Source organism: Ambystoma mexicanum, chromosome 6p (assembly GCF_040938575.1).
Source record: "Ambystoma mexicanum isolate Mex_15411 chromosome 6p, UKY_AmexF1_1, whole genome shotgun sequence".
Taxonomy (NCBI): domain Eukaryota; kingdom Metazoa; phylum Chordata; class Amphibia; order Caudata; family Ambystomatidae; genus Ambystoma; species Ambystoma mexicanum.
Window position 1 is genome coordinate 1,484,468,900 of NC_090935.1, and position 21,968 is coordinate 1,484,490,867.

At 45.7% G+C, this 21,968-nt stretch overlaps 1 protein-coding gene across 2 annotated transcripts in view; it reads left to right on the forward strand.

Annotated features, from left to right (window-relative positions):
- Nucleotides 1–21,968, forward strand: part of LOC138511073 (coiled-coil domain-containing protein 158-like) — a 1,302,957-nt gene that overhangs the window by 916,013 nt on the left and 364,976 nt on the right. Inside the window, exons 9-10 of one of the 2 annotated variants that reach the window (XM_069626573.1) lie at nucleotides 4,970–5,040; nucleotides 14,428–14,465. In XM_069626573.1, the coding sequence (XP_069482674.1) occupies nucleotides 4,970–5,040; nucleotides 14,428–14,443 (87 nt within the window). In that variant the 3' untranslated portion in view covers nucleotides 14,444–14,465. Of the gene's footprint in view, nucleotides 1–4,969; nucleotides 5,041–14,427; nucleotides 14,466–21,968 lie in introns of those variants that run through there. The other variant, XM_069626572.1, reaches the window with a different exon arrangement.

Here is a 21,968-nt window from a genome sequence, read left to right on the forward strand (position 1 = left end):
CAAAGTCTTTCAGTACTGACAGTCAGAAGGGCATGTCAGTTTCCCCTTAACATGGTGAGCAAAAGCCCAGCGGAGTACAGCAGACTGGTAAAAGTCAGTCTAGGATGTTCAGACAAAAGCAAAAAGTTGGTTGATTCACAAATGGAGGGAAAATTGAACTTAAGGGAAATCTTTCCTAACACACCCCACCCCCAATCTCTCATCACCAAACCCACTTTCTCTACTTCCATTCTCTCTACCTCCACCACCCTACCCCAATTCTCTCTACCCCCACCCATCCGATCCCCACCCTCTCTACCCTCACTCACCCAGTCCCTACTCTCTCTAGCCCCACCCACCCTACTTCCAACCTGCTCACCACACCCCCACATACCCTCACCATCTCTACCCACAATGTCTCTACCGCAACCCAAACACCCTACCCCTGCTCTCTCTAACACTACCCCACCCCGATTCTCTCTGCAGCTACCCACGCTATCCCCACTCTCTCTAGTCCCACCCACACTACCTTACCCCACTTTATTTATCTGGAGCCACTCACCCTGCCCCCACCATCCCACCCTAACCCACCCTCTCTCCCTACACCCACCCTCTCTACCAACACCATCTCACCCTACCCCTATTCTCTACATCCCCACCCTATTACCCTACCTTCCACTCTCTCTATAGCCCACACTCCCACCCTCCCTACACTCGGTTTATACCCACCACCCACCCTACGTCCACTCTCTCACCAACCCTACCCACACTGTCTTTATCCCCCACCCTCCTACCCTAACCCCACTCCCTCTATCCCCCAGCATCCCACCCTAGTCCATTGCTGGGCAGAATCACATGCAGTACCCTTGGGGAACACTACATGCAATTAAGACTACAAGTGTGAGTACAATTTCACATTTGGTACAAGCCTGTACTACACAGTTATGTGGTAGCAGTGGCTGAGCAGCCAGACGTATCTCAAGAGTTGAGTGAGCAGTAGAACAAGTTACACAAAGGACCAACTAATACAGTGATTCAAATATACACTTACTCAAGGTTTCTTGGTAAAAGAATATACATTTATTTACTCAGTCAGTTAGAAAACATTAACTAGCATAAGCAGCTCAATATCACACACTAATAAACCACAAAAATCCAACCGGTAAGTAAAGGAACAAGTTTAGCTCCAAATGAAGTGGGAGCAAAATGGCACTTCAGATACTTAATAAAGGGGGAAAAAGACAAGGTTATAAGAATAGACAGCCCAAATACATTCATGGGCAGGGCAAACGGTTTCAGTTAAATACAACCAGCAATTCTTCTCAATAGGCCTGGGCCAAAGTTAATGGTTCAGTCTTTTGCATAGGATAGCACTGTTCTGGTATATAACGGTTACGTCTTTGCCACAGAGATGAGGAGATTTTGGCTAGGTGAAAAGTTTGACAAATGTTTAGGGAAGGACAAGCCTTCATAGTTGAGGAAAGTTTCACGCACTTTCTCGATGGCCGAAAAGATTTCCGGACCGCATTTGCACAGTACCTTGTTAATGAAGAAAGCTGTAGGTGAGGCAGTTGTTCCTGACAGTTCGGGCAGATCTTGCTGTTCCTGAACTTCAGTCTTGGGGACAAGAAGGAGGACGTCGGGAGGTTCCTGCATGCTAGGCAGAATTATATGCGGTACCCTTTGGGAACACCACACACAATTAAGATTACAAGTGACAGTACAAATTCACCTTTGGTACAAGCCTGTATTACACAGTAAAAGTGGTAGCGATGGCTGGCAGCCAGACTTATCTCAAGAGCAAGTGAGCAGTATCAATAGTTACACAAATGACAGCAATTACTATGATTCAAACAAACGCTGACTCGAGGTTACTGAGTAAAAAAATATACCTTTATTTACACATCAGTTGTATACATTTCACTAAAGTAAAGCAGTTTAAAAATCACACTCTTAATACACCACACCACTCCCAATAGGTTCCAGACAAGTTAAGCTCACAAATGAAGTGGGAGCAAAATGGCACTCCAGAAATTTAAAAGGGAGGGAAAGACAAAGTTAGGCAGAAATTGAACAGCAGCAATGGGTAAGTAAGCAGGGCAATCTAGAAAGAGGAACTACAGTGATGGAATCCAATCAAAAAGGCTTAGGGCCAAAGTCAATAGGACAAAAGTCTTTTGCTCAATATCACACAGCTCAGGGTAGTTTGCGGTTAAGTCTTTGCCAAGAGTTCCGGACGAAGTTGGTCGGCAGAAAAGTTAGTTTAAAGAGTAGAGAAGGACAAGCCCTCGGATTGGAGAAAGATTTCACACACTTTCACTGCGGCTGAACGAAACGAACAACCGGATTTGCACAGTACCTTTAAATGGAGAAGAAGCTGTAGCTGAGGCGGACATTCCTGGCAGTTCCTGCAGGCTCACGGTTCCTGAAGCGACTGTCGGACCGACATGAAGTAGGGAGACTGGAGGGTCTTGCACTGCCCAGGGAAAAAACCAGCAGCAGAGCAAAGCAACAAATAAAAGGTGCGCTCCTAAAACCCAAGCAGGGTCCGACCTTCCTGGCTGTCCGGCCCACTGTAGCTCTGTACAGCGAATTTGACCAGAGGAGGGAGTCCTGGCTTGCAGTTTGGGCGAACTGGTTGGATCTTCTCTGTCGTTGAAGTGCGAGGATTCGGACCTGCAGCAGTGCTTCACCGGGCGGTTCAGTCTTGTTAGGGGTCCTCTTCCATCAGCTCCTCGTCGGTTCTTTAGTTCCAGTGGCGACTCTGCCTTTCCAGACACATAGACCTGCTTTTTATGCAGTTTTACCCCATTCACACAGCCTGGCTGTCAATCACACAGCAGGGTGGCTGTCCCGCCGGGACAGTCACCACAGCCAATCAGTTCAGAGTGCGACATGGGTCTCCAAGGAGACCCTGTGTAGGGAGTCCTAAACCCCTCCCGCACATCTTGTACCCCCCAGACATACAGGCGCCTAAGGAGGGCTGAGGGTAGAAGCCCGTGAAAAGACAGTGAACAAAGGAACCAAACCTGGCGCACAGAGTAAAACACGAGAAAGATATTTTCAACAAGAAATGGCAAATAAACCCAGCTAGAACCGAAATAAAACACATATGGTCTAGCGGGTTTAAGTTCGAGGCTACCAAGATAGCCTAAAACAATACAAAGGTTATTTAAGATAACCGTGGTAGGAAAAATAGGGTAGTTACCACTGCCACCAGCCAAGTCTTGATGAAAAGGGAGCGGAATAATGCTACAAGAAAACAGAAAAAAAAGGGATAAGTAGCAATCATTTCCAGTATTCTATGTACTGGGTCTGTGGTTTAACAGAGGCTAATAAAGTTAATGGCAACTTTATATGTTCTGGGAGGCAGTAGTCAGTCCCAGAAAATGGAGTCTGAGTTGGGAAGTCTAGAACACAAAGGGCCTCATTACGACTCAGACGGTAAGGGGTTTACGGCGGCGTAAACAGCGCCGACCCTTACCGCCTGATTCCGAGGTCCCTTAGCGCCATGGAGGTTTTAACACCAGCAGGTGTTAAAATCCATGGCGCTAAGGGACCTTGATGTTAATTACGCCACTGTAATTTACGGTGGCGTAATTAACGCCTTCCCCACTCCCATTATGCCCTATGGGGCAAAAATGGGAATGGGGAAGGGTAAATGGGGATTGGGGACTTACCGCCCCGCCAACCTCGGAATGGGGCGGTAAGTCCGCCAACCACCATGGCGTAAACGTAGTTTACGCCATGGTGGTAAAGGTACGACCCAGGCGGTAACTTACCGCCTGGGTCGTAATGAGGCCCAAAAGCTGGAAAGTAATTGGCCTAGAGCACACCTATTTTAAATATGGTAGAAGTCTTGGGATAATTAGTGGGATGCCAGGGAGAATAACAACCATGACACTGGGTTGTAACAGACAATGGTCCTCATTACGACCCAGGCGCTAGTGGGTTAACGGCGCCGTAAAAGGCAGCGGCGCCGTTAACCTATTAGCGCCTAATTACGAGGTCCCTTTGCTGGACCCGACCTTGACGGCTGGTGTAGACCAGCCGTTAAAGTAGGGACCCGCAAAGGGATCTTGGTGCTAATTACGGTGCCGCAATTTGCGGCACTGTACTTAGTGCCTTCCCCATTCCCATTGAGCCCTATGGGGCAAAAATGGGAATGGGGAAGGGCCATGGAGGAAGGGGGAATTACCGCCCCGCCAACCTTGTAATGGGGTGGTAATTCCCCCTTTCTCCATGGCGGAGTCGGTAACTTACTTTGCAACAAAAGTACTGGTCAGATAACCAACAAAGACACAAAAGCACACTTTCTGACCCAAGCCCCCACTCCTGCCGCAAATTTGGTGGAAATCCGTCCAGCCGTTCGGGTTGTAGAAGTGTGCAAAAATTTTCTCCATTCAGTCTATGAGAGAAAAAAAAATATGTGGGACCCCCCTATAACTTTGCCCCCCCTGCACGAAACCTCACCCAACTTGCCGAAACAATTCAGCGCTGATCATATACTTTTTTTGCAAAGTTTGGTGAGGATTCCTCCAGGGGGAGCAAAGTTATAAGCTGGCGAAAAAGTGCTCTTCCTATGAGTTTAGCAACTTAACCATTTATATTCATAGCCCTTAACTTTTACATCCTAAGCATCACTGATTGCAATGCAATGTTATTCCATGAATGTGAGGTCTCTTGTTTATTTCACTGCTGACAAATGATCAGTCAACTAATCACATTCTCTTATATTTGCAAAGCTATGTCTTGGTAGAAAATAACTTTACTAGCTTCAGCAGAATATTTTCTAAACCTGCACGTCCTTGCAATATGCCCCTAGATAAGGAGTGATGCTGTAATGGATCTGTAAGTGTCAACAGCAAAACATGAACTAAAAATGAAAATATTAAAATATGCTTTCATAATTACTATCAATACCCACGTGATAGTAGTATGTACGAAAAAATAGCAGTCAACGATATAAAATAACTCTATTTTCCTTCAGGGTGTTAGGAGAAGTTCGAGGAGATCTTCTTCAGGGAGTGTTGAAGACCTCGTCTTGGAGACGTCCGGAATGTAAGAATAATACAAATCAGATCGAACTTATCATGTTTGTTTACAATATTGTGGATGCTCCCAACACAGCATAGATCCAGCTGCCCATGATACGTGATTTGGTATGATCTACATACATGGACATGTGTTTTAAAGGTGGCAATGTATGTTCTACCTTTTTGCTATACCTTTCGTAATTACCATATACAACGTAGATTGCCATGCTCCCAGAGATCATTAATATCACATTTCGAATAACCCTTCCCATCGGATTCCTTCCATGTCTAAGTGATATAATAATTTAATTACCTATTACAGTGTTTTGACCTTTAAATTAATCAAGGGCGTAATGCACCCCGCTGAAATTCACACCTGTGGCTGCAGGTTGTGTAATCCACATGCCATTTCACACTGGGCCACTATGCACTGTATTGTAGGTGTAGTTGTGTACCAAAATGTTGAGACTGACCTCTCAGCCGCCCAGAGTGCACGCGTAGTCATGTGTTCTTTAATGTAAATGGAGAGTGGACGCCGCCATACACATGAAAGGTAAACTGGAATGAAATGCCAGGGTAACATATGGCCTTCTGTACTAGTCTGCCCTATGGTTTCACTGCAACAATGAATGGGCCTCAGCGAGTTTAGAAAGTCAACCCTGTAGTGTGTGATCCTGCGCTGTAAAGAAAGCATATTTTCAGTGATGTGTACATAATGTGGTGTTTTTATTTTATTAGTGTGATTGTTTGGGAGTGTTCTGAAATAAATCTAAATGACGATGAGTTTGAGGATGAATAGAAGATGTGAGGACAATAATCTTTCGCCATCAGGGAACGTAAAAGGTGAAAGAACAAAATGACTATCTATTGATATGATATGATAGTTTCTTTCTATAGCACCTCTACTCAGTGTGTTTCAAAGCGCTTCAGGCAAGGGAGTGAACAAGTGAACATGAACAACAAGAATGTAAAAATAACTATCATGCTCGCCGTGGCGACATTTCACATAGTGCAAGAGCTACGACACAGGGCCTCATTCCGAGTTTGGAGGTAGCCATGGTGCTATTTGCGCCATGGCTGCCTCCAAAACCAGGTCCGACTCCGACCTGGTTTAATGGGGACTTACCGTTCCATTCCGACCCTGGAGGGACCGGTAAGTCCCCATCGAAAAAGACAATCCCCATTCCCATTTGAGCCCCCATAGGGCTCAATGGGAATGGGGGGGAGCTAATAGCGGTACCGCAATTTGCTCCATGGTCCCTTTGCAGCTCCCACTAAGTATAACCAGGCGCCCATAGCGGGACCCGCTAAGGGACCTCGGAATAGGGCGCAAAGGGATTACCGGCACGGATGTCCTTAACGTTGCCCGGTATCCCTTTGCGCCAAGGTCGGAATGAGGCCCACAGATAGGAGGAAAAATGGGAAACAGACAGGCGACTACCGTACTGGGCCTGACAACATTTCTGGTAGAGCTGGAATATTACACGAGGGGAGTGAGAAAGGAGGGAGAGGAACAAAACAAGCGACTATCGTACTAGGCCTGTACTAGGCCTGACAACATTTCAGATAGTGCTGGATGGGGAGGGGAGGAGAACAAGTATGGGGGGGGGAGACAAACAATTGTTGCTATCATACTAGGTCCAAGGACAATTCTGAAGCAGAGGAGAGAGCGAAATGCAGTCTCAGGGGTCAATAACACATAATGTTGCAGGGAACAAAAAAATGTGGGCAAGGATTCAAGATGCTGGGCACAGCATAAATCAGGGCCAACCTGAGTACAAGATCAGGGGAGGAGAGCATGAGGGTAGACAAGGTGAGCACCAAGTCAATGTGTCCATAAAGTCAAATCCATGCGTAGGCAACAGGTTGGAGATGGTGATAACCATAATGAGTCAAGACAACTCCTGCAGTGCATGGGTGATGGGGGGGAAGTGAGCTGGAAGCAAGGGGAGGAGGGGAAGGACAAAGGAGGGGCCACCTTGAACCAATGTGTACTAAAAGACATTGGCCTGATATTTGGTATGATTTGCGCAGAGATTAGGGAACTTGTGTGCCAAACTGTGAGCGTAATCCTGTTTGTTGATTCGTGGAATCAAATGCGTGGAATTTCTCTTGGACTTGCATGGATTTTGTGCAGGCTTGGCACGTCTCTGCGAGCAACCGAGTGCCTTGCACGAGACTCCACACAGAGCATGGGTGAGGTCTATACAGAGGGCGTAGTATGGGGCGGAACTCTGCAATGAGGACGAACAAAGGAAGAAGTGGGCATTATGAGGGATGAACCGCAAGCAGACCATAGCACGCCCACAAATGCGCATGGCAAAGCATATTCATGGATGTGACGGCGCAACCTCTGGCTTGAGAAATGCCTATGCAAATACCTTGATATCTCTGCTACCTGAAGGCAGTTGTAAGGACACTTGCGCATAAAATTTGGAGCGCAGAGCTGAGTTTGCATGTCAGATATATCGGTGCGTGCACACGTACAGCTTTCCGATCGGACTCAGGAATGTGCGTACGCTGAGTAGTGGGGTGCTGGGCTGATTTATGGGGGTTCGCAATCAGATTTTCCCAGTTTTACATGAGTTAAGATAAATCGAATGCATGTTGTTGGGGTGCCAGTAACAGTTACGGGGGAGCCTGCACAGGGTCCTTGAGCTGCAGGCATGCTTGCGGGGCACCCCATGCACTGTTTTGAGGGTGCATGTAAGCACGCCTGGTTAGCACACAAAGGTGGCTGTTTATGGCTGTTTTTGATTTGCATGAGTGTGTGTCGGTGGCATTGCAGCCGGGACTTTCATATACAGTTACTATGTGCAAACAATTCCATGAATACGCGTAGCACGCAAAATAAATTCTGCGTGCAGGCTTTGCATTGGTGTTCTCAGCGCACGGATGTTGCAGGATAAATTCACCCTTTTCCATGAATTGGGCCCAAAGTGAACAGCAGGAAAAATAAATGCATAATTACACACAAAAAAGTTAACTAAAAAGAGTGTTTAATGTGTATACGCAATATAGAAGGTACACATGAATAATATCTAAAACAGTGTATAAATAAAGGAATGCACCTCCAACAGGAAGTGAGTAGGAACAAATAGATAACTTCCACACAAAGAGGTGAACGTAAATATAATTAGCAGCATTGGCGGGGGCACTGGCAAATTAGGAAGCTCAGAACGCAGGCTGAATTCTCTGGTTAGCACCCACGAGTAACTAACTACACGCAGGTGTTAGGCGGAAACCTGTGCAGTTCCCTCTGGGACCACTGCAAAAGATTTAGGACTACAGGTGTTTGGCAGTAAACCCACTTGGTAGCAGTCTGTACCACACAGATTCACTTGGTAGCTGTGGCTGAGCAGTCAGACTTCCCTCAAGAAGAGTTAGGCAGTATGTGGAGTATACAAAATAGGGCAGTTTACACAGCAGAACAAGCAAACACGGAACAAGGCTTTGGTGTAAAGATATATAGTTATTTATTTATATAAAACACATCTATGAAAACACACTGGCACTATCACGGTAAACAACTCCATTCACAATTACTATCAGAAAATCAATCCCCCTAACAATAGTTCGACAAGTCTAGGTTCAACGGCACCACTTATTTGCAGACAGAGGTGAATGCTTTAACCTAGATGGCACTCTAGTATTCGTTAGGACGGGAGAGAAAAGGCAGGGTATGAAATCAACTCGGTACCAACACTTTTACGAACAAATGCAAGGCAAGTAAGGCAGGGTTTACTGTAGATCTCAAAGTTCAGAGGCCAGGCCCACTCGGAGAGAGGCAAGGCGATGTGTCCCAAAAAGTATCACAGTGGAAATGCACTTCGAGTCTTTGTCGCAAATTGTTATAGAAAGATTGGACCAGTTCAGAACAGAAAGTTAAGAAAGCTTGGAGGCAACCCAATGGAGAGGCGAGGATTCAGTCACCTCTCACTAACTGACACAAGGGAAGCCAGGCGGTCACTGTACCTTGTTTGTGGAGAGTCAGCTCCGGCGGGGGCAGTTGTTCCTGGTGGTGGATGCACGTCGGGTCTTTGCCAAGAGAAGAGAGGATCTCGTCGTCGAAGGAAAGTTGAGGATCGTTGCACCACCAGGGAAGAGACCAGCCGCGGAGTGCTCCGTCACAAGGCACCACCTTTTGGTTGCGGTACAGGGGTAGTGGCTATCCGGTTGCCGGGGTGCTCTGCATGGCAATTCGACCACTACCTCCTGGAACGAAGAAAAGGCAAAGGGGACTGGTTGTTCCCACCAGTCAGGGGAAGAGACAAAAGTGGAACAAAGGGCTCAACCTTTGGTTTAGGAGTCACAGAGACGAACACAGACGCCATTTTAAAAACCGAGTTCTGGCAGAATATACCAGCCGATAGATTTATTTAAGATAAATAAACCGGTGGTATGTTAGAGATTTAACGAGAAAAAGTGTTACCCTCCAACAATGGGAAGAAACCCATAGAGTTATATTCGAGGTCGAATATAACAAGTAGTTTCCACTGCCACCAGCCAAAACTCGACGAGGGGGGACGGGACAGTGCCCCTTCGAATAACAGACCCAGGAGTAATCGAATTACCCCTACTAGTACGTCCACAATAGGATGGTTTGTACTAGTTCTGTTAGTAAATTTGGGTCTAGTAAAGCCAATGGTGACTTTACATGCCCGGGGAGACAGTAGTCAGTCCCCGGGTATGGAGTCTATGGTGGGGGTCCGCTAGGACGTCCCAGTGTTACGGCACGGAGGGTGCGGTGTAAAACACATAGAAAAACATATGAGACCCTATGGGGTAAAAGACCCCATAGCCCATAGAACACATTGACATCCAAAGGAATTACACACATTCATGTCCAAGAGTGGGAGAAAAAGAGTCTCACTCTTGGAAGGATGGAAAAAAACAAACTCCAGAAATCCAGCAAAGCTGCTGGGGGACTCACTAGGTTAGGAAATTCAGCCTAAACAGAGAATTCTCCCTAACAGCAGGCAATATAGACAAAGGAAAATTTAATACAAAGAAACTTACATTGCGGTTCGGTGTAGTGCAGATTCTCCCAACCCTGTTTCATTGTTGATGGCGTGATGGTCATCGACATAGAAAACGGAATCAGAAACTACAGCACGTGCCAAAATGCAAGGTAACTAATAGGGCAGTGCAAAAAGTAGGCTTCTCAAGCAAGACTGATAAGAAGAGGAAACAATTATTTGATCTATGAACAAGATTCCGAAATTTTGGAAGTACAATACAGATAACTGTTTTAACCACAAAAATATTGGTCAGTGTTGACAAGAAAAAAAGCAATTTTCTGGAACTGGAGAAGTTGATGGTGTTCCCCTACAGCAAAGAGTGACACCACATGAATATGCCTCTTCCAATAGAGTAGAGTATATAAGAAAGATTAAAGAGACTAGACAGAGGTAAGCTTCATGTGTGCAAAGAACACTTAGGGCCTGATTTAGGCGTGAAGGAGAAATACCAACTATTGGAAGCTCAGCAACGCTCATTTGCACTTTAGAAGAAATTAAGAAATCACTCAAGATCCCCAATGGAAAATGGGGATATTTTCATTACACATACACTGTCCGCCTCATCACTAGTGTGGTGTCTGAATAGTCAATAAACATGTTCTCATTCAGCCTGGGACAAATGACTAGCATCTTTAATATGGCGCCCGCCGCAATTTAGAATGTCTAAAGAGCCCTGAGGCACTGGCGTAACAGGTGCCCCTGCAGCCCCCGCCGTGCGGGGGGCCCCGCCAGCACGTCATGGGAGGGGGCCCACTTAAAAAAAATATATATATTTTTTTCTAAAACAAATAAAAAAAGTTTCCTTTGGAATTCACTCTGCCTTCATAAAGAAATAATTTCTGTTAACAGAAATCATTTCTTTATGAAGGCAGAGTAACTACAAAAAGAAAGTTTTGAGGGTTCCCCCCCACCCCTTAGAGGTTGGGTAAGGGGTGGGAGGGATTAGGGATGGGTGGGGGGCGGGATTGTGTGATAAATCATAATGGTTGTCCATGTCTAGGCTAAGAAGGCATAATATGTGGTATTAGTGGCTAGAGAGGCATTTTGGTGCAGCCAGTCTAGTCATTCCTCAGTTAGGTATGACTTTCTTTTAACTGGGCATTTCTGATAAAGCAGTCCTGCTAAGTGTAATTACCTGCTAGATTGGCATTTGGGTGCTGCCAGTCTAGCCATTTCTTACTGCGGCATTGTATATTTTTCTGGGCATCTGTGATAAAATGATATAATATGATACAAGTAATTTATAACGCGCCTGTACACAAGTGTTTCTATGCGCGACAAGACAAGGGAGGGGAGATAGAGGGAGGACAAGACAAATGATCTCACTAGGTCTTGTGTCATTGTGAGAACGAGAAGTGCAAGGGGAAAGAGAGGGGGGAAGTGCAATGGAGAGGGGAGGGGAAAACAGGGCAGCAATGCTCTGAGTAAGTGCAGCCAGGGCAGAGTGGCTATCGGTTGTGCAAGGGTAACAAGGGACTGCAGGGTTACAGTTACAGTTACAGCCCATAAGTGCATGGTAGGCCCGGAGGCAGTGCAAGGGTGACCGATCAAGAAAGAGGTTGGACTCAGAGAGACTCTGAGGGTAGCCAAGCAACCAATCGGTACAGCAGACAGGTAGGTCAGCAGGGGAGGGAGAGAGAGAGAAAGCAGAGGAGAAGAGGAAAGTTTTAAGCTGCTTCCGAAACTTCAGGTTGTCTGGCTCAAGTTTGAGAGGGGAAGGGAGGCCATTCCAGAGGGAGGCACCAGCAGAGGAGAGAGATCTACCCCCACCCTCTGCCTGGAGAAGCGTCAAAGCCTTAGAGAGTTGGAGGTAGCTGAGCGAAGGGCTAGAGAAAGAAGGTATTTTGGAAGAGAGCGTTGGATTTAGTGCGTGCCCTGGCCCCAGAAAGCCTTGTGGACAATGCAAAGGTTCTTGAACTTGATCCTTTCAGCTACCGGGAGCCATTGGAGAGATTTCAGGGCCGGAGAGATACAATCCCAGGGCTTGAGGCCAAGCGTAAATCTTGCAGTCTTGTTCTGGATTAGTTGCAGATGATGGAGAATAGAGTAAGGCAGATGAAGATGACACCAAGGTTTTTTGCCTCGCAGGAACGTGAAGGAAGAGGGCCCAAGGCGGGTGGCCATAGTGAGAGAGGAAACGCAGGGACAGGGGTCCCAATGAGAAGGATCTCCGTCTTTCTAGCATTAAGCCAGAGATTGTTGGAGGCGCACCAATCCTGAATCATGGATAGACAGTCAGGAATGAGCGAGAAAGGAGAGGAGACTGAGGGGAGCCTGAAGGAAAGCTGAGTCATCAGTATAACACTGAGAGTTAGAGGAGAAGGTAGAGATCAGGGTGGCCAAAGTGGCCAAGTAGAGGTTGAACAACCAGGGTGAGAGGATAGATCCCTGGGGAATGCCACAGGTAGAGAGAGGCAGCTGAGAGAATAGGACCAAGATGGACCTTGGAGGGTAGGGGCGGTCCAAGTGGAAAGAAGGTCAGTCACTCCAGGGTCTGATCTGTGATGCCCAGGTTCTCACGGTATCGATTGATCAGGATGGCGACGTTGACCCTGTCGAAAGCAGACAGAAGGAATGCTGGAATCAAGGTTAGAGAGCCGATCTTCACGGATGTTCAGGAGAGCAGTTTCCATGCCTCTGGCAGCTCTGAAGCCAGACTGATGGTCATGGAGACAACCAAAAGATTCAGTATGGAGAGTAAGCTGGGAGATGGCAAGCTTTTCCAAGAGTTTGTCCAGGAAAGGGGTGATGGAGATTGGGCGATAGTTTGCCGGGCAGGTAGGATCAGTAGACAGCTTCTTGAGGAGTGGGTGCACAAAATAGTGCTTAAGGGAAGAGGGCAACGTTCCAGTGGCGAAAGAGTGATTACAGGAATCGGCCAAGGCTGGAGTGAGGGTGTCAATATGGTCCTTGACGGTTCTGGAGGAGCAGGAGAGCACCAGTTTGGACGACACTTTCATAGATCGGACTTGTCTAGAAACCTCGTCAGGTATTGTCAGAGAGAAAGAGGAAAAAGGAGGAGGAGAGGTAGAGATGGCCAAAGGGGGCCGAGAGAGGAAGAAGAGATAGGGGACAGGATGTCCTGAGATTTAGCAGAGAAGTGAGAGGCCAGAGCTGTATAGAGGGCCTGGGATGGAACAGGAGAGGTATAGACCGCAACAGTATTGACCAGTTCCTTGCAGATTTTAAAGAGTTTGGCCGTGTTGTTAGAGGCCGCGGAGACGCAGGCTTTAATGTGTGCTCTCTTCTTGATGAGTGTTATTGCTTCGACTGGCATTTTGGTGAAACCATTCTAGGTATGTCTAAATGTGGCCTGGCATGCTTTACTGTAATGTTATTATGTGTTTACACTGGTCTACATTGTGCAGCCAGTTGGACATGTTTTCATTGTGGCATGGCATTTTTAATAGCAAAGCATTAATTTTCCTGTTCACTGTTAGTGACTTGCATGTATTAGATTATGTTACCCTACAAAACAATTGCAAACGCTGGCTTTATAGCCAATTTATCTCAGAAAGTGTTCTGTATATTGCATCAAAACACATATTTATGTCTTTCTCCTTGTGCAGTTTGCGGCATACCCCTTCAGCAGCACGTTCATGCGTATTGAACAAGCGTGACAATTTAGGCCGGCCCAGAGTGTGGCGCGACCCGGGATTTGTTGCCGAGTTGGGGGGCCCCCCCAGCATGGCTCGCAGGGGGGCCCCCACATTTTGTGTTATGCCACTGCCCTGAGGGACTTGTCTGACGGATTGCACCACTTTCTACATAGCTTTTTTACACACACTGACAGCGGATTGGGTGCTGTCTTGTTATATGTCATCAGCACAATGAACTAGTGCAGATTACAGTACTTTCGAGCTAGTGGTTTTAATTGGCAGCTATTTGTGTTTTCGACCGCTACAGCTAATCCCATTTTATTATAAGTGAAAACTCGCTGTTTTTTACGGTTTTGTGAATATCCTGTGAATATTTGATTGTTCGGTATAGCAAACTAGATAGTCCAAGATGGCCGCCGTGTGCGACCGCGCTGCCCTGTTCAACCATACGTGGGTGCATTTGGCTACATTTCTTTATAATACAGACGCAGGGCACCCAACTGGTTTCTCCGGTCTGTTGCCCCACGATCCATTGGATTTCATGAGGAAACATAGGTAAGTGTTGTTACATGGGGAACCTTAATGGTATGATGTTGGAGAGGGTACACTTACTGACCTTCATATGTTTTTTTACAGTTATCAGAGAGCATTTCTTTTAAATATCTTATCAGCATCACTGCAACATGACAATTTACATATGTGGGTGAGTGCATCCTTATGGTTTCTGGCTAAGTTTTACACAATGTTTTCCAAAAGACGTATTTGCCTTTTTTTTTTTTTTTTTGGCTTCAGGTCTTTACTCGCTTGATGGGAGTTCCATCTCAGAGGTTAGTGATTGAGATTACTGTATCATTAGTTGGAAATTATTGTTAATGAGGTCCTATATCTTAATAATTGGTCATCGTGCCTTTTAGATATAAAGAATTTATAAAAAGCAGCAAAACAGCCTTGAAAACGGACATCTGATCCAAAACGTGTTGGCAAATGCAAAGTGTCAACATTTAACAGCATTAGGACTGTACACTTCTGGTTTAACTGCAAAACCATCTGTTTTTTGACATTCCTGTCCTTAAAAGTGAATGACTGCAATTTACCTGAAGGTGTTTTTATTACATGAATGTACACTGAAGTTTTTCAGAAAGATGTTCCGTAAAACTGCATATTTTTCACTTTTATTGTAATACTTAACACATGAACCGGTCTGTTTCTATTTAAATTGAACTTGTTTTTGTTTTATTAAACTTAATTTCGTTCTTTTGAACATGAGAAAATATCTTGCTGGAATCAAGAATTATTTGTACATCTTGTTGGTGTTATTTATATTTACCTTTTGAACACTATCAGGATTACTCCCACATGAGTGCACCATGAGTTACCTGTTGGAAACAACAGGTTTATTTTTGTCATTGTTTCTCTGAGGTCCTGTAGGGTAAGGGAACGTTACCCTGCTGCACCTGAAAATCATTTAAAGATTGAACATTTTGAACCTTCCTTAATTTCATTGATTGATTCAGTTGTGCACCTAGTCACCTCAGGGTTTTCTGCACCTTGGCTTTGTCCCCAACACCTGGCAGAGGACATTCACATGGCCTTGTTGTATGCCAATACCATGGTCCCATTTCAACCTCAGGCCACTAGAACATCAGGGAAAACCGACCCTAAAAGTTTAATCTATAGCTAGAGCCTTCAAAATAACCAGCAATTTAGTGCAATGAACTCCACTCTGCCGGTGAGAGAGCACAAAGCACAAAGCTCTCCAAGGCCATACCAAATATACGACATTGATACTCAATTATTTGCTTTTGAGGGAAACCTCCTCCTTGCCCCAGGTGAAGCTAGCGTGGGTCAAGATACAGTTGCCAGCTCATGCAGCACTGCAGAAGAAAACAGTGTAGTGGTCCATGGAATTCACTATGAATCTGTAGTCCCGCAAGCACCGTCTTTCAAGATTGTCATTTACCAAACACTGGCAAACTGATCTAGAAAGAGAAGTTGCTTTGCCAGTGTGAGAGAATCTCGTGCCAGGGAAATATTGTGTCTATATTCCCGCCTGACCAGCATCACAAATCATTTAGAGGAGCTAGAAAACTTTAAGTTTTTCCAGCTCTGAATTCACAAACTGGAAACACCACAGGCCCCAACCCGGTGCAAGTAGATGCATGGATGGTCATACAAGCATGTGTAAAATTCAAGATGGTGACCAAGCAGATCTGCGCTTGGTCTCACACACTGAGCACAGCCTGCTGACTTAAAAATGACAAGGAATTCTGGATTCAATGTTTAAAGGATAAAGGATGGGACAGGGTGGGTATGGGTGGGGGAAGACTTAAATGGCTGAGAAGAGGTTGGGGGAGACATGACAAGACTAGTGAAAATATGGATACATAAAGATGAAGTTGCTAAAAAGTAATGGGAGGCCCATATTTAGTGATTAATAAATTAATAAAAGGGGGAATAATATATTAAAGATGCATGTTCAACGCATTAAAATAGAACACACTTTTCAGCTGCAAGAGTAGCACTGTAAAAGGGGAGAGGGCTCCTCATCCGGTACAATGTCCTTTCATCGCTGGTACTTTCAAAGCCTGGCATTTAAACGTGCACATTATAACGAAAATGTTCATCCTCTTTTTTAGGGGGTGGTGTCAAAGGGCAGAAACGGGTTTTGGGGATAGGGAATAGGTAAAAATAGCTGGGGAAGGAGGGATCTGGGGGCTAACCCCCCAAACTAAATAAATAATTTGATGAACATTTTCATTATAATGTACATGTTTAAATGCCAGGCGTTGAAATTAACGGCAATGAAATGACATAGAACCCCTTATCCATGGTTCTGATATGAAAACTATAACACAACTAATATAGAAACACAGTGGCACTGGTAAGTATAATTAAAACTAGTGGTAGGGTGAAATGCAGTAAGTAGGCCTTAAAAGCTTGCTTTTGCAGAAAATGTGTGTTAGCTTTTTAATGGACAACAGAGCCGCAGAGACTGGTAATGCATTGTAGTTTCCACAATCCCAGACTAGCAGTGTATGAAGTAAACAAGGTTGTTATTTTTTGAGGTCATAGATTAGAGCTCACAGGTTTAGCAAACAATGAAAGCTTGACCCTTTTATAATTCAAAATCATTTGCAAAATGTGATTTTCTAATGAAGCCGAAAAGAAACACAGTGGTTTCAAATTGTCCTGTACTACATTTTGCCTGGGAAAAGGGTTAGAGTGTCCCTGATATGCAAAATCTTTGTAACAGTGCGTCCTTGGTTCAAGGCTCTGACGGTGACATAGTGGTTAGCTCTTCCCATGAGAACCAGGATGAGGCATCCAGGGCAGTTGAATAATGTTCAGATGGTTGTCTCAAATGTTTCAATGAATGAACTTTGTGATGTGGGAATTGGGGGTGGATTGTGACATCACATGTCGTAATTGAGGGCGGTGTAGGAATGATCGTGGACCCAATTATTGCATGAAATGTATGCTTTCCTATAGGGGTCCAATGTGCGAATGTCAATCAGCTTTGTGTGGGGAGATTTCTTCATGTCACACGATCACGAATACTAATGACTTTGCATTGTATCAAAATTCTAACTTTGGGGCGTTTCTTTGACAGCATCTTTTCATGCAGTTCTGTTCCACGTTCTGGTTGTATCTGCTGTCCCACTGCATCTGGGAACCTGAATAAATCTGTGTTACTCCTTGCACCGGTGTACACTTCTTTTTGACTACTTTTGTAATTTCTTGGTGAGGTTTTCGAAGCGACCCACGACACACAAGAATGTGTAAATTCAAGATGGTGACCAAGCAGATCTGCACTTGGACTCACACACTGAGCCCAGATAAGCCCAGGTAAACCCAAAGAGCCCAGCTGTTCCCCACCTTCAATACATTACCCTTTACAAGTTAAGGCCCTCAGTGAAAGACCCACTGAAGGGGATGAGGGAACATATTATAAATACCGCCATACAACGTTATTCTGTGAAGGCAGGTGCAGGAGGCTCAGGTTTGTTGAAGGCTCAGGGCTGGGAGGTGGTGCAAGTGAAAGAAACAACATGAGCGGAGGAGACTGGAGATGTGGTGGCATAGGAGAGCTGGAGGCGGTGATGAACACTGAAGAGGTGAGGGAGGAGTGGATTGTAACAATGAAGATTGTGACACCTGTAATAGAAAAGGATATGTTAACATCAGGAGTAGAGAAGAAGCATGGCAAGTCTTGCTTTTACCTGTTGTGGTGGGCTCTTATTTTGCTAGATTGTCTGGTTTATTACTCCCATTTTACTACCAGCCAGGCTTAATCTAAAGCCTCTCTGAGGGAGTGGTTCTGCATGTTTGTGCTGTGCTTTAAAAGTCATTAAGGGTCTTAAAGTTAGGGCACTCTCACAGTGCCCCACACTGTCTCAGGATGGATTCATTCTCCGTTCTGCATGTGGCTAGGCTGTTGGCAGCTGACTATTATGCAAAATGGCTTCCACCATGTTGAACCATTTTGTCTAGCTGTGTAATCTTTGACCCACTAGGCCAAGTACCAAAAAAGGAGATTGTTTTTGTTCACCTCAAAGTCCTGCTGGGTCACATAACTATACCTTGTGCCTTTGCCTGTGTGCGGGGATGGCCATACATGGAATTGGGGGTTGCAGAAACCTGAACTAGTTGTGACTGGCATTTGTAGGTGCCTGTCTGGAGAGAATATGGGTTTGATTGTGTGTGTATGACTCCTTTTTCCTGAAGGCTTGGGGATGCCTGAGTTGGTGACCACGCTTCGGCAGGCTGTCAAATGTTTAAACGTCGGTTGGTGTATGGTTGGAGACTTAGGACACTCCCATCCCTCTGTGTCAACAAAATACCCCTTACCCACTCTCCTTGCCCCACTGCAAGGCCTCCTGCTCAGGGAAGGGGACTGAAGCTCTGCACCCTTATCGAAGTGCACCAAGGAACCAGATAGCTGTTGCCTGACCACATCAGCAAACCTAAAATCTGAAGATGCCTTGGTTGCTGGGTCCTCTCCGATGTGGTCCTGAGGATGACTTATCAATAAGCTTCCTTCCATGGTGACACCTGATGGCTACCCCATTGCTGGAATACTGCTTTTAAGCCCATTGACCATGATGGAACTGAGCATCTCCAGTAAAAGCTATCCGCTACTCTGAAGACCCCACGCCTGCTATTGAGCTGCCGGCTCAGATAAGTGGTTTTGTTGGCGGAGAATCTTCAATAATCTGCTATCCCAATGGACGACTTTTCCTCTCTGCACTCATGTACTATCGAAACATTCAGTTTGGAATCACGCACAGCACCTGGACTGGACGGGCTCCTTGCTTTGGGGACCCGTCTTTGCTTTTTTGGGCATTACTGGAGGGCTTCTTCATCTTGGTCCTCATTTCGGGTCCCCTGTTTGTTCAAAAGGTCTGACAACACGTGTCTGGGGTTGCTGTTGGTACTCTTGTTCAGAGAGGAATTGCCATTGCATTTCGGTGCTGGACTGCCCATGTGGGCGGGACAAAGACTGAAATGCAAATGGTTATTTCCCATCTGTGAAAGGTACAGTGAGCAAAAAGCGTGTGCTGCAAACTCTCATCTCAGAACAGGTTATCACGCCATGTTCTTTCTGGAGAGGAGCGCCTGCTACCTTCTTTGAAATGTTTGCAAGGAACTTGGGGTTGGTCACCCTGAGTTAGCTGGGGGCAACCAGAAGTGGACTCCCTGCTCACTGTGCTCAGAGAGGCACAGCTTCACCTCACTGATGAGGCCCAACAAGGCTGAACCACACGTATGGGGTTGCTTTTGGTACTGTTGTTCAGAGAGGAATTGCCATAGCATTTCGGTGCTGGACTGCCCATGTGGGCGGGACAAAGACTGATATGCAAATGGATATTTCCCACCTGTGAAAGGTACAGTGAGCAAAAAGCGTGTGCTGCAAACTCTCATCTCAGAACAGGTTATCATGTCATGTTCTTTCTGGAGAGGAGCACATGCTACCTTCTTTGAAATGTTTGCAAGGAACTTGGGGTTGTTCACCCTGAGTTACGTGGGGGCAACCAGACGTGGACTCCCTGCTCACTGTGCTCAGAGAGACAAAGCTTCACCTCACTGATGAGGCCCAACAAGGCTGAAACACATTTATGGGGTTGCTTTTGGTACTCTTGTTCAGAAGGGAATTGCCATAGCATTTCGGTGCTGGACTGCCCATGTGGGCGGGACAAAGACTGATATGCAAATGGATATTTCCCATCTGTGAAAGGTACAGTGAGTAAAAAGCGTGTGCTGCAAACTCTCATCTCAGAACAGGTTATCATGCCATGTTCCTTCTGGAGAGGAGCGCCTGCTACCTTCTTTGAAATGTTTGCAAGGAACTTGGGGTTGGTCACCCTGAGTTAGCTGGGGGCAACCAGAAGTGGACTCCCTGCTCACTGTGCACAGAGAGGCACAGCTTCACCTCACTGATGAGGCCCAACAAGGCTGAACCACACGTATGGGGTTGCTTTTGGTACTGTTGTTCAGAGAGGAATTGCCATAGCATTTCGGTGCTGGACTGCCCATGTGGGCGAGACAAAGACTGATATGCAAATGGATATTTCTCACCTGTGAAAGGTACAGTGAGCAAAAAGCGTGTGCTGCAAACTCTCATCTCAGAACAGGTTATCATGTCATGTTCTTTCTGGAGAGGAGCACATGCTACCTTCTTTGAAATGTTTGCAAGGAACTTGGGGTTGTTCACCATGAGTTACCTGGGGGCAACCAGACGTGGACTCCCTGCTCACTGTGCTCAGAGAGACAAAGCTTCACCTCACTGATGAGGCCCAACAAGGCTGAAACACGTTTATGGGGTTGCTTTTTGTACTCTTGTTCAGAAGGGAATTGCCATAGCATTTCGGTGCTGGACTGCCCATGTGGGTGGGACAAAGACTGATATGCAAATGGATATTTCCCATCTGTGAAAGGTACAGTGAGTAAAAAGCGTGTGCTGCAAACTCTCATCTCAGAACAGGTTATCATGTCATGTTCTTTCTGGAGAGGAGCGCCTGCTACCTTCTTTGAAATGTTTGCAAGGAACTTGGGGTTGGTCACCCTGAGTTACCTGGGGGCAACCAGACGTGGACCACCTGCTCACTGTGCTCAGAGAGACAAAGCTTCACCTCACTGATGAGGCCCAACAAGGCTGAAACACATTTATGGGGTTGCTTTTGGTACTCTTGTTCAGAGAGGAATTGCCATAGCATTTCGGTGCTGGACTGCCCATGTGGGAGGGACAAAGACTGTATGCAATGGATATTTCCCATCTGTGAAAGGTACAGTGAGCAAAAAGAGTGTGCTGCAAACTCTCAAACTCTCATCTCAGAACAGGTTATCATGCCATGTTCTTTCTGGAGAGGAGCGCCTGCTACCTTCTTTGAAACACTCAGATGTTACTGGAACATTAGTACTGCAACTGTTGTACCTTTCCCAAAGTTCAGACTTTTTTTTGAAGGAACGCAGTTTTTATGCAAACCTTTATCCCATTGATGTCCTATGCATTTGCTTTTTCCCTCCTTTCTAAAATTATAGAAAGGATCTTACTTACCCCTAACAGTTTCCTCTTTCCCATGAATGACATTTCAATTCCAAAAACTTTCATAGACTTTGAATCATTGTTGTATTTTGTACACATTGATCTTACAAAGTTTATTTTTACCAGTTCAGTAATGATTTTCCTCTTGTGTTATCTATATAAAGGTACTATTTTCCGAAGAAAATATTGTATGGCAAATCTAATGTACATTTATCAAAGTGTTTGCTGTTCCTTGTGACCACCTTGCTCACCTCCTGAGAGTTGGGCGTAGGCTGTTATTCCACCCTACCCTTAGAGAGCCAGGTATACTTGAAGTAAACCCTGTGATCCACATGAGGCGGATATGCCCAGTTACCTGAAATAATGCCCAAGTAAAAACCTTCTAACAGTGCTAACATCAGGATTTTAGAGGAAGGGGTAGAGAAGGAGGTGTTAAGATCAGGAGTGAAGAATGTGGCAGTGACACCAGGGGTGGAGAATGAGGAGATACGATCAGGATTCTAGAGAACGGAGATAGTGACATTGGGAGCAAAGAAGAAAGTGATAATATCAAGGAGGAAAGAAAGTTAACATTAGGAGTGAAAAGGAAGCAGGTGATGGCAATGATGATGAACACATCTGAGGAGGGCGGGCACAAGTAGGTGTTCACTCTTAGGGAAGGGTGGGGTCTGACGCCAAAGGTTGGCAAGGAAAAGATTGGACAAAGGAGACAGAGTCCCCAGTAAAGAAGAGGGGAGAATATCAGAGTCTGGGAGCAACTCAGAAGTCATGCTGGTGATACATGAAAGTG